The sequence below is a fragment of the Zonotrichia leucophrys genome, chromosome 7, assembly GCF_028769735.1.
Source record: "Zonotrichia leucophrys gambelii isolate GWCS_2022_RI chromosome 7, RI_Zleu_2.0, whole genome shotgun sequence".
Taxonomy (NCBI): domain Eukaryota; kingdom Metazoa; phylum Chordata; class Aves; order Passeriformes; family Passerellidae; genus Zonotrichia; species Zonotrichia leucophrys.
Window position 1 is genome coordinate 15,470,952 of NC_088177.1, and position 15,916 is coordinate 15,486,867.

The 15,916-nt window shown below is 40.9% G+C and overlaps 1 protein-coding gene across 6 annotated transcripts in view; it reads left to right on the top strand.

Annotated features, from left to right (window-relative positions):
• NAB1 (NGFI-A binding protein 1) overlaps positions 1-14,008 on the top strand; it is a 46,308-nt gene extending 32,300 nt beyond the window's left edge. For 5 of the 6 annotated variants that reach the window (XM_064718404.1, XM_064718406.1, XM_064718407.1 and 2 more), the window contains 5 exons: positions 803-854; positions 6,307-6,417; positions 8,740-8,881; positions 10,095-10,244; positions 11,346-14,008. In XM_064718404.1, coding sequence (XP_064574474.1) covers positions 803-854; positions 6,307-6,417; positions 8,740-8,881; positions 10,095-10,244; positions 11,346-11,437 — 547 coding nt within the window. In that variant the 3' untranslated portion in view covers positions 11,438-14,008. The remainder of the gene's footprint in view (positions 1-802; positions 855-6,306; positions 6,418-8,739; positions 8,882-10,094; positions 10,245-11,345) is intronic. The other variant, XM_064718405.1, reaches the window with a different exon arrangement.
• The last annotated feature ends 1,908 nt before the right edge of the window (positions 14,009-15,916 follow it).

Consider the following 15,916-nt stretch of genomic DNA (forward strand, 5'->3'; position numbering starts at 1 on the left):
ATAAAATTCAGTTGTCTTGAATAACCGTTTTATTTGCTCTCTAGTTTTCGAAGTATTTTGAGGATAGTGCACATTAAGAGGCATCTGAGAGGCTGGTATTTCAAGCATTTGAGGCATTAGTGTGTTTTGAGGTGAATGTAAATTGGCGTAGTGGCCAGAGATGCTCAGTGCATCAATTTCCTTTTTTCCATACACAGATTTGGCTTGTTAGCCAAAAAGATAAGGTCAGGGGGAGTGGCTTACAAGCTTCCTTTAAAGGAACTGAAGCTGAGTCCTAATTTCAGTTGTTACTGTTCTGTCAAATGAACTGCCGTAATGAAATGGTGACAAAGGCTTAACAGCCTTTAAATACAATTAAAACCTTAGCATTAGCAAGTATGATTGAATATCTTGATACTTTCCTTAGATTTTTAAATGCTGATTCCCTTGCCTGTAATGTAATATCCTTTCAAAATACATTTTGCTATCCTTCTAGAAAGTTTTCCTTTGCTCCCCTTTCTTCCATAGAGATTCATATAAATACACAACCATCCTGGATAAGCAGTGCCAAGGGCATTTCTGTAATTCTCTGTGCTTTCCTTTCTCTCTGGAAGGAAGAATCCATGAGTGTTTTGATGCTTCTGAAAACAACACAAAATACTTGTGTTCCTCTTTACTTGAATGACTTCATTGCCATGTCAAATTGAACTGGAGGCTTTTTTTGTGCATCTTGTTCTTCCCTGATCTGTTTCTCTTGACTCCTTTTCATTATAATTGGGGTTAATGTGCTGTTTACTGATCATGTATGTGTTTTCTCTTGTAGATCTAAATGTGGAGAAAGGGATGAGCTGTCACCAAAGAGAATCAAGATAGAGGTACAGTAATGTGACTTCTGTATTTTGACCTGTGTGTGCTGAAATTCAGTTTTGTTTTGAAGGGATCTGTCTTTTCTTAAATTTGTCAGAAAAACATTTGATAGACAGTTGATGGGTATGAGAGAGAGAGGGTGGGAAAACATCACCAGTGTCTCTGTAAATGTAAGTGTTTGATGGAGAAACCTGTAGGAGCAGGGGTAAAGAGTAGGATTTGTTTTATGGTAAAGATACTCTCAGTGTTTTGCACTCAGAGTGAGTAGGAGGGGAGGAATGGGACTGACTGACTTCCTGTGGTGGAATAAGCTCAAGCACTGTAGGAGATGTCTTCCCATAAGGCCTGCTGCTTTTCAGTCAGCATGAGGTGGAGTTTGCCTAATTCACTGGAGTCAGCTGTTGATCATGTCCAGAATACAGAGTTCTGGATAAGGACTGACGGCAGAATATTAGCCATCTCTGACTGAGCCATAAATTAGGACACAGATCATATTGAAAAGTCAAAAACTATCTAAAAGGTGTATATCTCAACACAAAAGGTTGTGCCTGTAGATTTTAAATTACAGCTTTTGGTAATGAGTTTTGTGTCAAATGCATGTATACATGGCTCATGTATACACTTGCACAAGATGTTGCTTAGGGAGATGATGGGAATTCCTTGTTAAGAGTGCAGGAGCAGCATGTATGTAGTTTACCTTTTTCTTCAGTTACCACTGCTGGAAGGTAAATTTGAGGCCTGTTAAAGTTACTTTTAACAAAAAAATAAAAAAGAAAAAATAAAACGTACATATATATACCTATTACCTCATAAGAATAGCAGATCTTTCTTTATAATTTGTATTTTAAACAAATTACTGTTTCACCGTTACGTGGGTATCTAATTCATCCTTAGCATTGTGGGTGTTTTTTATTGTACTATCTACTCAAAAAGGTGTAGGTTAAATGTGTGTTAGAATATGAGCTAGATTTGTATGTGACACAGATAGGTGATGTATTCTCTAACTGTAGAGGAAAATTGCAACACATTCTGAAATGTGTTTCTCATATGCAATGCATTCTGTGATAAATGATGCACTGTATGTGGTAAGGCTTTAATTTTTTTTTCACTGCAGTGCTTTCACCTGTACAAAGGCTTTTCCTGTGAGGGAAACTCTGGTGAGAGCAGTTAGTTTTGAAAAGGTATAGAGAAGTTCATCTTCTTTGAAGTGAACTTATATGAAGTTCCATCAGTCCATATACAGTTGTAGTTTTGAGTTTCTGTAGTGCAAAATATACACGTGCAATGAGGATTCACTGGTAGCTTTGATAAGTCAGCAGTGTCGTTTTTGTGTGTCAGGATTTGCTTTTGACCTCTGCTTGTTCTTTGACCCACAAAAAAGAGCAGGGAAAAGCTGCATGAAATGATTTTATCCAGCTTCACCTTTATCCAACAGCCTTGACCACCCTATTGCAGGATGGTTGCTTGAGTCTCCTCCCTTTTGTTCAGTCCAGCCCTAATTTGCAAGAGCTGGTGGGGAGCTGCCACTCCTCTGCTTGAAGTAATATTTCAATGACTTGGATTTCAGCATTAGAAAGTTTTTCCTTCATTCAGTAATAATTGATGATGAGCAAGTGTCTAAAATGACACACTGCTAGGGAGGTGCTGTTTTTTACAGGATCTTCATTGAAAGAAAGCATAAAATAAAAACCCTGAAAAATACAAGCTGAAACTCAAGGTTTTCTGGAGAGCAGGATATCTGGACAGCCTTAGGGGATGTGTAGTCTCCTATTTTCTGCATGGTGAAATCTTAAAAGTCTGGAATGCCTGCTTCTTTTATACCCTTTATAGTTCAATAATTCTGAGAAAGGATATTTACTTGGTTCTTGTTTTATTACCAGTTATATTATAAAATGCTTGTGAAAATTTCATGTCCTAATTGTACAAATGACTATTTCAGAAATAGGTAATTTTCCCAAAATAAGAAATTGAAAATTACATTGAATTAAATCTTCAATCTGATAGCATAGCATTATTAATTTTGAAATTACTGATATTATTATCAGTAGAAATGTCTTTTTTCCTCACAACTTTGGGAGTGTTCTAAGGAGGAGAAAAGCATTATTTCAGTGCATTTTAGATTTGAAGTACACCATAAATGTTGGGCTTTACTTCAATGAAATGTAAAAAAGATGCAGTGTGACGAATAGATCACTGCTGGTTTGGGTTACTGGTGCTTGCATTTTTTTTTAAAAAAAGTAAAAAGTCCTTTTTTTAGTAATATGTTCAGGGATTTTTTTGGTTATGTTTTGGTTTGGTTTTTTTTGGAAAGGTGAAAGTAAAACGGAAAATGGGAGCAAAAGCAGATTTTTCCTTCTGTTCTGGGTAAGAATTCCTTACACTGTTTTTGGAGTTGTAATGCCTCATTGTGGATCTGTTTGCTCACTATCATGAAAATACAGAAAGGACCTGACCGTGGGGTATATTTTTTGTTGTTATAACTAGTTCGTTACTGGTTTTCTTTTTTCCTTTTTTTTTTTGAGAAGAGTCATTTTACCTTTCTCTTTTAAGGCTGAACTCTGTATTTTGATTCACCATTCCTTTAACTATTAGTCATTAATGTCTCCGTGAAGCGTGGCCTAAAATTACTGGGACTTCAATTTGGAAAGACTTCACAGCCTGTTTGCATAGTGTAAAAGATTACTTAAAAAAAAGATGAGTTAATTTCCTGAAATATAATAACACTTAAAAAAGCCTCCAGAGAGGCTCTGAAGGTCATCCTTGAGCAGAGCCAGCAGAGAGCTGTGTGTGCAAGCTGCAGCTCTGTCAATCTGCAGCCACATTGTAAATTTATCCTTTTCATGAATATGAAACCCGCACAAGCATTACAAAGAAACAATGTGCCATGAATTACATCAAATTACCTGTAAAAGCCTTTCTCTTCCCCTGTGAGCTCTCCCCCTCTTATTCGTTGAGTGGGTGGGTGAGCTGTGGGAGTGAAGTGTAAAGAGGAGAAGGGGAAAAAATTCCAGGCAAATGACAGACTAAAGGTGTGGAGGGAGCGAAAAAAGGAGTGGAGTGATTTGGTATTTGGGAGCAGATTATAAAAAAGGAGTTGTAATTCCTAAATCTGCTCTGGACAGAAAGCAGGACAGGCAGATAGCGGTGGAAATGGCACATCCTCCTGTGAGCAAGGATCAATCCTGCTTGGGTGTGTTGTGTGGCAGGGGCACCCCTTATTTTGTCACCTTCTGTGACTCAGTGCCGGCACCACTCAAAGCAGTGAGCTGTTGTGGCAGCAGCTTAGAAAGCAAAATAAGTCACAGGTACATCAGGCAGGAGTGGAGGAAGAGGCTCCTCATCGCTGTTGGGGTTGACAAAGTTCCCCTTCAGAGTCTGTGTGAACAGCCTAGAGAGGAAAAAAGGAGAGTTTTTAAAAATATTCTTGCTGTCTGTTGTTGGAAGAAATTATTTTGTATGTCTGTGTCTCCATTCATCTGAACAAGAGGGGTGGGAAGAGCTTTCAAAACCTCATTTCCCAAAGCTCAGTGGGAGTCAGGGGGCACAGGCAGCGAGACCTGATCGGAGGCTGCAAGGAAGCATCTTCCCTTGGTGCCTGTATGGGTGGAGGAAGGGGAGAGAAAAGCCCCACCTCCACTGTTTCTGAGAAGGCTGAAAAGAAAACCAAAGTGTGGGATTTGTTTTTTTCACAAAAACAGCAAAAGCAGTAGAAGGTACTGTTTTCATAGGAAAAATGTCATTAGAGGGAGCGAAAAAGCACATGTGGGACTGGGAACATCTGCTGCACAAAACCACTTGGAAAACAACTAAGCAGCAGCATGGCAAAACAAAAATGCTGCAGTGCATGCAGGAGGACCTCAGGCAACCATGGGGCAGAGCAGCATGGTGCTTGGTCCAGCATGCTCCTCATCCCTCGGGGCACTGGGGACAGGCACCAGTGGGAAGGTGATCCAGAAGGTGTCATCCTCCAGGAATTACCTGCCTGGCTGAGGGGGGACGGGCACAGCAGCAGGCAGCCAGAGCCACCTTTGGGAAACAGCCTGGTTGGTATAGGCAGGTGATCACAAATGTGTTGTGAAGAACTGTGTTACCTGTTTTGTTGCAAAAATAGGGTTTTGTGTGTTTAGCTTCTTATCTTCCTACACACAATCATTTTCCTCTCCCAAACAGATTCAGGTCTTAACTGTAGAAGTGGTCAGTGCTCATGGAAATGTGCTGCAAAGCCTTTGTTTTCAGCTTAGGCTAGAGGCTTTGTGGCAGTTAACCTGGCTGTGACGTTTTTGCATAGCTGTTGTGTTTATTTGTTCTCTGAGGGAATACGTTAGGTGTTTTAAAGCAATATGCAGCATTCTGACAGATTTTAAGGTGTTTCCCTGAGCATAAAGAATAGATTTAATGGCATTACATTGCACTGAGGTCCTGGCCATCTGCCTTGGGTCAGGCCCCTGCTGTGCAGGTCAGTGGGCAGCCTGCCCAGTGGAGGGAACCTTGTAGTCCTTCCCCTGTGTTTTTTCTGGAAGATCACTTCTATTTTCCTTGGGCTGTAACACTTTTGTCCATCTGTTGTCGAAAACGTAATTATTGACATGTACGTGTCTTTGGAATCTACAGGGCAAATCTGTCTAATTTAGTGTGGTTTTGAGACTGTGGTCTGTAGAACCTCAGTGACAGATGTCATTGTTCTCAGGCTTGGGTCTGTCTTAAGATCAATGACTTCCTCTCACATTTCCACAGAGCTACCTATACTGTGCTTTTGTAAACATTTCTGGATGTTCCTCTAGTGCACATGAGCTTTCCTTTTGTAACACCAAGATAGATAAACCTTTCATTTTGAACCTTTGCTTCAGTGATTGTTTTAATGGAGTCTGGCAGGCTTTCACAGGAACTTCATTTGCTTTATTGATACATATGCAAGCAGCAGAAGAGATTTGCATGTCATAAGAATTTCAGACTGGAAGAATTATTGAATCATGCTTTCTCATAGTCTGTAAATTTTCCACTGTACTTCTGAAATGGTGATATTTCATTTTGTGATACAAGTGTAGGTTCTGTGTGAAATATGTTGAATTTCAGGAGGCTTTTCTCAGTTTCACAAGGTTAGTGTATATCCTTGCCTACATGTAAACTTGATTCCTGAAAAGTGACAGAAACCATAGGCCTAAATCTGCCTGTCAAGGCTGAATGTAAAATAGTTCAGTGTGAGTAACAAGGCTATCTGGATTCACCTGAAACTTGAGAGAGATGAGATTTTCTGTGCCATTAGGTATATAGCAGTTGCTGTGGTTTATGCACAAACTTAAATGAAGTGGATAGCGCAAACATGTAAATTGCAGTCCAGAATTTTCACAGAAGTTCAGGAATATGATTTTTAGGTTGTTTTTTTTTTCTTTTATGTGTACATAGAAGGTAAAGAAAAAATAATATGTCCCTCTTGGTTTGGTTTCTTTTTATGCTCAATAGGATGGTTATCCTGATTTCCAGGACACAGTCCAGACGCTCTATCAGCAAGACAAAATGCCACTTGCTTTGGCTAAAGGAAAGAGTGAAGACCCAACAGCTCTTAATTCCCAGGTAAACCAACTACACTATGTTGTGAATAATACAGGCTGTGTCTTTGTGCGTCGGTTTTGATGTTGTTGTTTTGATGACTAAATTAATTCACAGCAGTTTTAAAAGGCTACCTAGCTCGGCTGTGATTGCATCACTCTTAATTTGGGTTTACCTCCCGAAATTGTTCTGTCACAGTACTACAGCTTTGCCCTTGTTAGTTCCAAGGAGGTAAGATGCAGCATAGTAGGCTTGAAAATCTGTGGTTGCCTGTTGGGAGCAAGTAGGGTAGTATTGGTACAGTCTGTGCTGTGTTACTTGCGTTATCCATTGCTATAAATGGAAAGCTCAAGTTTCTGAGGCGAGAGGAATAGAGTAGGCGATCTTGGAGTCCTCTCTGCTGACATGTCTTACAAGAAGAAAGGCCAATGTGTTTAGGAAATAAGCAAACCTCTGGATCTGAGAGGATAAATTGGCTTCCTAAACAGCACCTAGCCTGGTGGAAGTGCAGTGTTATTGAGCAGACAGAAAGCTTTGTATAAATGAAGACAGGTTGCCAATTTTTTCTTTGTCTTTTCTGTAGCATATCCTAGCCTCAAGGCAAAATACCCATCTCCTGCTGCCAGTTCTTGCCAAGGAGGGATTTCATGCTAAGTTGCAACAAATCTGTTTTGTATAGCTGATTTGGGGCAAATGTAATCACCAAATTTGCACATAAGATTACATTTAGGAGTTACCTTCTTGTTTTCTGAGAATGGATGTGTTACCCTATCATTTACTTCCTTCTATTGCGAAGTAGTGCTCAGTCACACAAATCTGGGATACATCAAATGCAGTTACAGCACATGTTCTGATGTCACAGAATAATTACATGAACTTGTTTTGTATATACAGTTTTTGTTGGTCGCTGCCACATAACAATGGACTACAGATTTAGTTCAAGCTTAAACATATCTGCAACTCTGTAGGTTTTTTTGTGGTGATCAGAAGCATAATTGAAGTTTAAAATTCTGGTTTTATCCCAAGCAAACAACAAAGATGGCATGAATGAGAAATATTTTATTCCTTTTAAAAAATTAATGTATAGTTCAAAAGTTGGTAAGAGGAGTGACAGAATAGCAAAGTTAAACCACACTTGTAAGTAAACTGAAAATAGTTTCTCTTTTTACCTTCCTCCCAAGACAGGGCTGGAGCTCTCAGTGTTCTTCTGCAGACCCTGATGAGCTCTGAGCCAAATGATGTAAATGCTGGCCATGCCTTACCCTGCTGTCAGGGTCACCATGGTGCTGGGGAAGCCCAGGGTTTGCTGGGTCTGTTGGGCTGTCATTGTACATGTTCAAATTACTGAACTATGCTGAGCAAGCAGCCTTTTGTGGGAAGTCAGGGCTTTCAGCATCTCCCATGAAAAGTGAAATGCTCTGCAATTAATAGATCTCTGTAGCAGTTGAAACAATTACGGCATTACCTGGAAGGAAAATCAATTTTTCCTATCAATTGTACGTGTTAAGTTCGTGTACTTTCTGTTCTTATGTTCATTGTGGCTCTTCTAAATCAACTTTCTTGACTTGTGATTTTCTTCTTATTTTTGCAAGAAGCTTATTTACATTCTCTCAAGAACAAGATTATAGTGAAAGTTAGAATTCTCTTGGCATTAAAGTCAATGACAAACATTCAGACGCCATTTCCTCCCACGTTGCACTGGATTGTTTAGCTCCACTCTCTAGAGGTGTATAGGTCTTGTTCTTCTTCTAGACAGACATTTCACACCTTTATCCCCCACAAACATACTGTCATCCTACACTTTCAGAATGGCAGATTTTTAAGCTTGTGTAGTGCTGTTTCCTAAAATAAAGATTCCAAGATGTCTGGTGAAATCTTGGCATAAGTTTTTAGCAGATGTTGCCATTGCTTTTGGAATACTTTCTGGAATACTTTGTGAAGGCATATATTTGAACAGAGCTAACTGGATAATTAAAACATTCTTTTTTGCTTTTCTTGAGATTCTCTTCACGTAACCTGCAGTCCTAAAGTGCAGGAAGTGATTTTTGTGTGTTTTTGAAAAACAGAATTTAATGTTGCATTTCTGGGTAGATGAACTACAACAGCTTGCATTTTAAGTATTCTTGAGTGACTCAGATGTACATTATGAAAATCTCTATGGGTGCAAAAATATTTTGTTTGCTTCATAGTTTTGAAGAAACCGTAAAACACACATCTGTACATATGAGTCAACAAAAACCACTATCTAGGCTGTTAGTCTTTTCATCTGATCCTGTTTTTCCCCCTGTGTTTTGACTTGCTCTATGTATGTATATAGAGAGAAATCTTTTTTTGTTTCAATTGCAGTCGGAAAAGGTGATGGCAAAACAGATGGAGTTTCTCTGCAACCAGGCAGCGTTAGAGAGACGCCTTTCCACAGGGTGTTACAGGCAGAACTCAGAAGAGCACAGCCCCAATGGCATGTCATTAGATAATGCTGATGGACAAGGTATGGTAGCTCCCATAGCTCCCAGGCACGCGCTGCTGCCAGCACAGACATTTGATGTTATGCAACCTCTGTCAGTGGTGGTGTTTATCTCATGCAGAACCCTGAGCACTGAATGGACAAGACAAGATCTCTCTCTGCCCTGAAGTGCTTACTGTGTAAATAATGCAATCAGATGCACACTGGGGTTCTGTTCTGTTCCTGTTGTGCATCTGGAACAGATGCTTTCCCCAGGGATAACGTGGGGAGGGCAGGAGGTTGGGTGCACTGCTGTTACTGACAGCAGGACTTTGCTCTAGCTTTATCCTCAGTTTTGAAAACAGAGCATAGTGTTGCATTTCATTCGTGTTCTTGCTTTGAGAAGTTGGAAATAAAGGAGGTAATACAGCTGGTACCCCTTTTTGTTTACCTGTTTGTGCAGTCTAGGAACAAAACCTGAGGAGCTGGCTATGTAAATTACTTAGCACTGAGCATGTTCTAATGATGTTCTTAGTGGCTTGTTATTCTTCAAAAAGCTTACAGTACTGTGGTTCTCTTTGATTTACCAACTGGCTATTCCTTGTCTTGAATTAATTTTAGGAGTGTTTGTTTTGCTTGAGCATTTCTGTTTAGATCACTTTTTTTACTGTTGTGAATTGAGACAAAATGTTGCAAACAAGAAATACAACCAGAAGTTCTTGTGTCTGTTTTTTAAATGATAGTTTTTCTAAAGGGGTTGAAAAGAAGCAGTAGAGGGACAACTAAGGGAATCAATACAAGTAAGTGTTAAAAACCAGATTTTCATTTGTGTGAATTGGTCAAGAATGAGGTACAGAAGTAATCATGAAGAATAGGTGTGTGGATCCAGCTTTCCTTGGCCCAGCATTTATGCCATTTAGCCATTGTGCAGGGGAACTGGAAATTTTTTAGATCTCAGAGGGATTGTGCAGTGGGAGAGGAAAATTTTTGTATCTCAAGAGGATTTTTGAGCAGGATAAAGGGTTTTTTAAATTTTTTTTGGTTTTGTCTGGCTGAGTGTCCCTTCCTAGCAGTGCCTGTGAAGTAGTCTGCAAAGCAATATATTTACATAAGCCTCGTTTTGCTAGAAAACTTCTCTGAGCAGCTGGAATCTAGGATGCACTTTTGCTGATAGAATTAACATGTGTTTAAGTCTCTATCTATTTTTCATACTGATTTTCTTTTAACACATCGATGTCTCACTGTGATCAACCTGCAGGTGAGAGACCCCTGAACCTGCGGATGTCCAACCTGCCAAGCAGACAGATGCAGCACATTTCACTTGATGGAGAGCAGCACGTTGGGAAATCTCTGTGCAGTGACTTGATCCGGCTTTACCCCAGCGGTGAGGCAAAGTCCCAGTCCTCGGGTTAGTGCTGCCCCTGAGAAATTACCCTCCATTCCTTATTTTCTGTGATCTCTCTGAGGGAAGCAGCCAGGAAGGCAGGCTGGCATGCATTGTGTGGAACCATGCCATCAAGGCTTTGGAGAAAACTCCAAGAGGAGTGTTACTTGCTAATGTAGAGTCAGGTTGAATATTATTTGGGAAAAGTTTAGGAGATGCAGTAGCTGGGATCAGATAATCAAGTCCTGACATGTGTCTGTCCTTGGTATTGACCCAAATTACTGCTATTAAATACTTAAACTGCATCACAGTGACAGCAACATGATTATGACATGGCTTCATTCTGCATAATAGAATCAGGCTTTTTATAAAGAAGATGTCTGTATTTTGATTTATAAGGACCTAGCACTGTTTCTCTGCTGTGAACTGCATGTCATGCAGTAAGTCTTTTCCACCTGGGTTTCTCATTCAGTGACCTCTGCTTGCTGCCAGTCTTGTATTCACCTCTGGCACTGGGAGAAACCCACTCTAAGTTTGATAGAAGAGAGCAAGAATCTCTGTGGGTGGCTTCAGTGTAATACTCAGTGCACTGAGCTAAAGCCAGGAGTTCTTGAGACTCTTACAACTTTAGAAGCAGTAATAAAATCCCACCTGAGTTTTAAAGATGTAGTGGCAAAGAGGTTATTTGAAAGACAAGGTGCAAAAATAGATGTTTTGAAAACCAGGCAGAATCTTGATTGTTTCACTTTGGGATACTGCAGTCCTGGCTCACCTCTTTTGCAGATTTGTCCCAGTCCCAGTGCTAATACACTTAGTGAAATCTCTAGTGGGGGATTTTTACCTGTTTCCTCTCAAAATGCAAGTGCAGAGTGCATCTCCATTAGCCCCTGCTGCCAGAGGGGTTGAAGTGAATCTGTGATGCTTCTCTGTCATCACTGCAGTGTAACCAAGGTGGTTCCAACCCAGCTGGGTAGGTTAAAGACCAGGAGGAGGAGGAAGCAGAATTTATTGTTTCATCTGTTGGTATTTATGTGGTTCTTGGACCTTTTTGTTAATTTAAGAACAAAACATATTTGCTTCCAAACAGTGTTTCAACTTCTTTCTTTCTTTCTTTTCTCAATACAGAAGGCCTTGGTATATTAAAGGATTTTCCTCATTCAGCTTTCAACAACATTGAAAGGAAGGTCATAAAAACAGAACCTGAAGACACAAGATAGTCATTCTGCTCTGGAAAACAGTGTCATAGTAAAGAATGAAACTTCACAAGAGAAAAAAAAAACAGCCTTAATAACCAGTGTTGCCTCATTCAAATAAGAGATTTCAATAGCCAAAGCCTAAGAACTGGTACAGTAATCTGTGGAAACAGGAAAGCAAGAGACACTGCAACTAAAACAGTAATACAGGTGGATAAACATTCCTGTAAAAGTGGTTTTATAACGTGGGAAGATTCACAAATTAATATTGTGGGTCTTCATTATTTAAGAATGTATTATGTATTTGTATAACTTATCAAAGTAAATCTAGATGTCGGGACGTGTATTGAGTCCAGTAGATGTGGCTACAGTTCATTTTACTTGAAATTTCAATGTCTACTTTCAGTGTACCTAGCGTAGATATGGTTGTTAAACATTTGAATTAAAAATCATTGGAGAATTAGGAATGCAAACCTCGTGACACAATTAACAGCAAGTTTGCAACAATATTTGTAGAAAAAGGAAAATGCATACAATATTTTCATGGTTTAAAATGTTATGTGGATATAGCATTTGATAGACCTAGACCCTGATTCTGTATCATAGCAGATGTACTTGACACTTAACTATTGCTACATCACTTCCAATGGTTCCAGCAGCCTTTGTGTAACACACTCACAGCATAATACCTACACACAGCTCAGGAGTGTGGGAAATGCCAGTTAGAGGATGGAAGAGTCCACATGATTGGCTCCTATTTCCTCAGGAAAAACTGGGGATTGAGGTACCATACAATTACTAAATTTCATTTGGTAGGAAACTCGAGAGACCAAGTAGTATGGACAGGGCTGCAAAAATTGTCATTCAGACTATTATAACTTCTTGGACTTCTCTGTAGATTTAAAAAAAAAAAAAGGCATCCCAAGTGTGGCGAAGATGAGATACGGTGCAGGATTTATGCATCGGTGTAAAAGGTTGCACTTGATATCCAGAAACTATAAGATTTTTTTGGAGGAGAAAAAGGAGTTGTCCTCAGCACAGAACTCCTTACTAAGTGCTGTCCAGCCCACATGATTCTATGAATATACTGTATACTGCATACAGTATGCCAATATGTTTCTTTATGTATGTGATTAATTAACATCTGTATTCTTTATTTATTTGACTTTTTTTTATTTTTTGTACATGTTCACTTTTGAAGATGTCATTTTATCTAAGGAGAAGTAGTTGGCATATAACTTTGGAATTTACCGTGGTGTGTTTGTGTGCATCCATCTTTCCTCTGTGCTGCTCTGCAGTCAGGACAGTTATATGCCTCCATTCCTGAACACAGTTTGTGCTTACATTGTGTTCTGGAGGGCAAAAGGAGAGCTGAAGAAAGTGAGTTACCATGTCAGAGGGTAAACTTCCCTATTCAGGTGTGCACTTCATGTCTGCAGTTTGCTCTGTGTCCTAGGTGTGTATTAACAAACCAGTCAATCTCTGTTGTACTGAAACGCTCAGCAAAATGTGAGCTGAAATGTCTACACTGCAGTCTCTTATCACTGTAAACATATCTAATTATTTTATCACTTGATTTGTGGAACAAAGCTTTATAGTAGAAACACCAGTAAAACAACTTTTTATACTATTAAAATGTTTGGTTTTTTTAAAAAAAAATGTTTCTTGAACTGTATGGTACTGTTTCACTTACTGAAGTATCTTACTTTAAGCAATGGAGTTTGCAGCTTTGCTGTTTAGGCATAAGAGATTGAATGTGTAGTTATATTTCCTCTTTCCTGTTGTGTGAGTTAGTAGCACGGATGTTTCTTCAGTTTGTAACATTAACCAGTGCCCTGGTTAGTACCTGAGTAGTTTTCCTGAGACGTGTATGGAACTTGTTAAAGGACAGTTTAAGGTTTGAACTGTACAGCTTGGGCAATAGAAGGTACCAAGCAGCAAACTTTTAGAGATGCAGGAAACATTTGGTTTTCTCCAACATCTGACACCATCAAAAGTTGTGTGTGGGTCACAGAAGAAGCTCTTAAGCTTGCTGGTCTCTTCAGTTAAAGTGAGAGGAAGGAAAAAGAACTTGCTAAGCAGCACGCTGTTTCAGTTGAGTCCAGAATTTATTTTGTAAACACTAATGTATTAAATTTGCTATAAATTAAAGTCTATAACAGTTATATTTTTGAGTTGTAAATACAGTACTTGTGTCACGACCAGTTGGTTATCTCCAGAACGATATTTCAGTTTATAGTCCAACAGGCCATTTCAGTCTCAATAAGCTGGAAGCAATTTTTTTTTACTGGTTTGCAGCTGTATGATTTTTATTTTTTTTTTTATCCTGGGGTGGGGGAGGTGGGAGGTACATTCCAAGATTGCACATACGCTTGGTAATAGCAAATACTCAAGCATTGGTCTTTCCATGACAAAGGTCTTGGTGGACTGCATCCTGGCCAGCCTCTGGAGTCACAGGTAAAGGCTTGCCCTTGTCTGCTCGGGAAGGGTTGCTAGATCCAGGGTACTCTGGATCAAAGGCCAGCCCTGCAAATGATGCCTGTTTTATTCACATGTTTATATTGTTGCTTACAAAATAAAATTCACCGTGAGAACTCTTTAGTTTCCCCAGGGTTTGTCCTTTTTGGTTTTTTTTTTAATTGTGTTTTCTAAAAGATGTTAATTTGGGGGGGGATAGGGGAGGAGGGAGTATCTCTAACTGCAGCTCTCAGTGGAGGAAGCCTTTTCCTGCTCTTGTGGTTGAATCCTCATTTAAGGGTGGCCTCATTATGTGCACAGCCTGCAGGGCTCAGTGGGCCCAGGCAGGAGGGAGGAACTAAAACCTGGGCAGGGTCTGCAGCACTAAGTGCTGAGTTCCCTTCCCACCTCCTGCGCTCCTGCTTTTGCGTGTGCTCCGATTTACACGGGGTTGCAAACAGCACAGAGCTGCTAGGATGGGATGGCAGGTGTGTGTGAGTGCTCTTTGGGAATGGGGGAGCCGCAGTGATCCACCCTGTCCCAACTTGCTTTCTGAGCAGCAGCCCACAGCTCTGCTGGGAGGTTGTCAGGGTGCAGAAACTGGAGGGGAGATGAGGCACAAAAAGGGAAAAGCAGCAAAAACTTCAAAGAGAAGGGAGGGGGGAGAACCCCGCCATAAACCTTCAAAACATCCAGATTGCTAAGATGGCATGGAAGTCAGGAGTGGTTTGAAGCAGAGATGGGGTCAGAGTAGGTGCAATCCCCCTGCCTTCTCCCAGTCCAGCAAATAGTAAACATGGAAATTCTGGACCAGTGGCTCAGTGTCTGCTGGCTTTTACCTTGCACTTCAGTGCAATCTTGCCCTGTTCTGGGAAAGAGGAGAAGGGAGCAGCTACACACACTCTTGTGTTGAACGTACAAGGATGGGGTTGGGAACATTCCATGTTATTGGTCTGTCAGGCTGCACACAAGTATAACTGGAAAACCTTTAAATGTCTGCTTTTTCTAATTTGCTGTAGGCTGAGCAGTAGCTGCCTTAAGTTCAGTGAGAAGCCAGTGGTGTTGGAAGGGCACCGTGCTGCTGGAGCCCACACGTTTGCTTCAGGCCTGCCCACAGAGTCAGTGTCTTACCAAGCTGTGGCATCCTGGGTTGGAAAGCATTGTTGAATGGGGCAACTTACACAAGGGTCATTAATGCTCACTTGAAGCTTCAGGAGGTACAGCCAAAATTTAGATTTTATTGCTGGCTACCTGCCAAAGCTCTTCTCTTATCCTAAATAAGCATTTGATATGAGGGTCAGCCAGGAAGGCCTTTGTCTGTGGCTGAGCCTCCACTCACAGCAATGACTTTGCCCACGATAACAACTGTAGAACTCATTTCCTTCCCATTTTCCTTTCAAAATACAGAGAACTCATACACAGCACCAGTATCAGACATGATGGAAGCATGTCAACAGCTCCTGGTTAAGGCAGGAAAGCTTGGAACTGTGGCAATTGGGATTTGGGAACTCTGGTTTGGATCTGGGCCCCTGAGGCCATGAGGGGAGCACAGCATGCTCAGTGCACCCTGCTCCGCTCCCTCCCTTGAGTGTGGAGCTATTTTCCAGCTGAACAAACAGCATCATTCCAGGCACCTCCATGCTGGCATCAGGATGTGGTTTTGGGGTGTATGCCCCCAACCAGAGCTGGCAGGGCTCGTGTTGTTCCCAGCCTGGAGCTGGGGTGCAAGTGGGTCGCACTGTGGAGCTTGCTGGCTGTCTCCTTAAGCAGGGAAATGAGGAGAAATGCCGAGAGGCTCTTTTGTGCTGTACAGAAGGGTTGAAAAGATGTTGTGCTGCAGTGATTCAGTGGGGAAAGGATAAATCCCTCACATACACCTACGCACCACCACGAGAAAGAACTCCGTGGGCAGAGAAGGAGCAGAACATGAAATATGAATTTCCTCGAGCTGCTCGGGAGGGATGGCTTCCCAGAGCCCTTCCCCCGGCGGCTCTGGGCTCCCCCTGCCTGGCTGAGCCGGGATGAAGGCCAGCCCTGCAGGGCAGG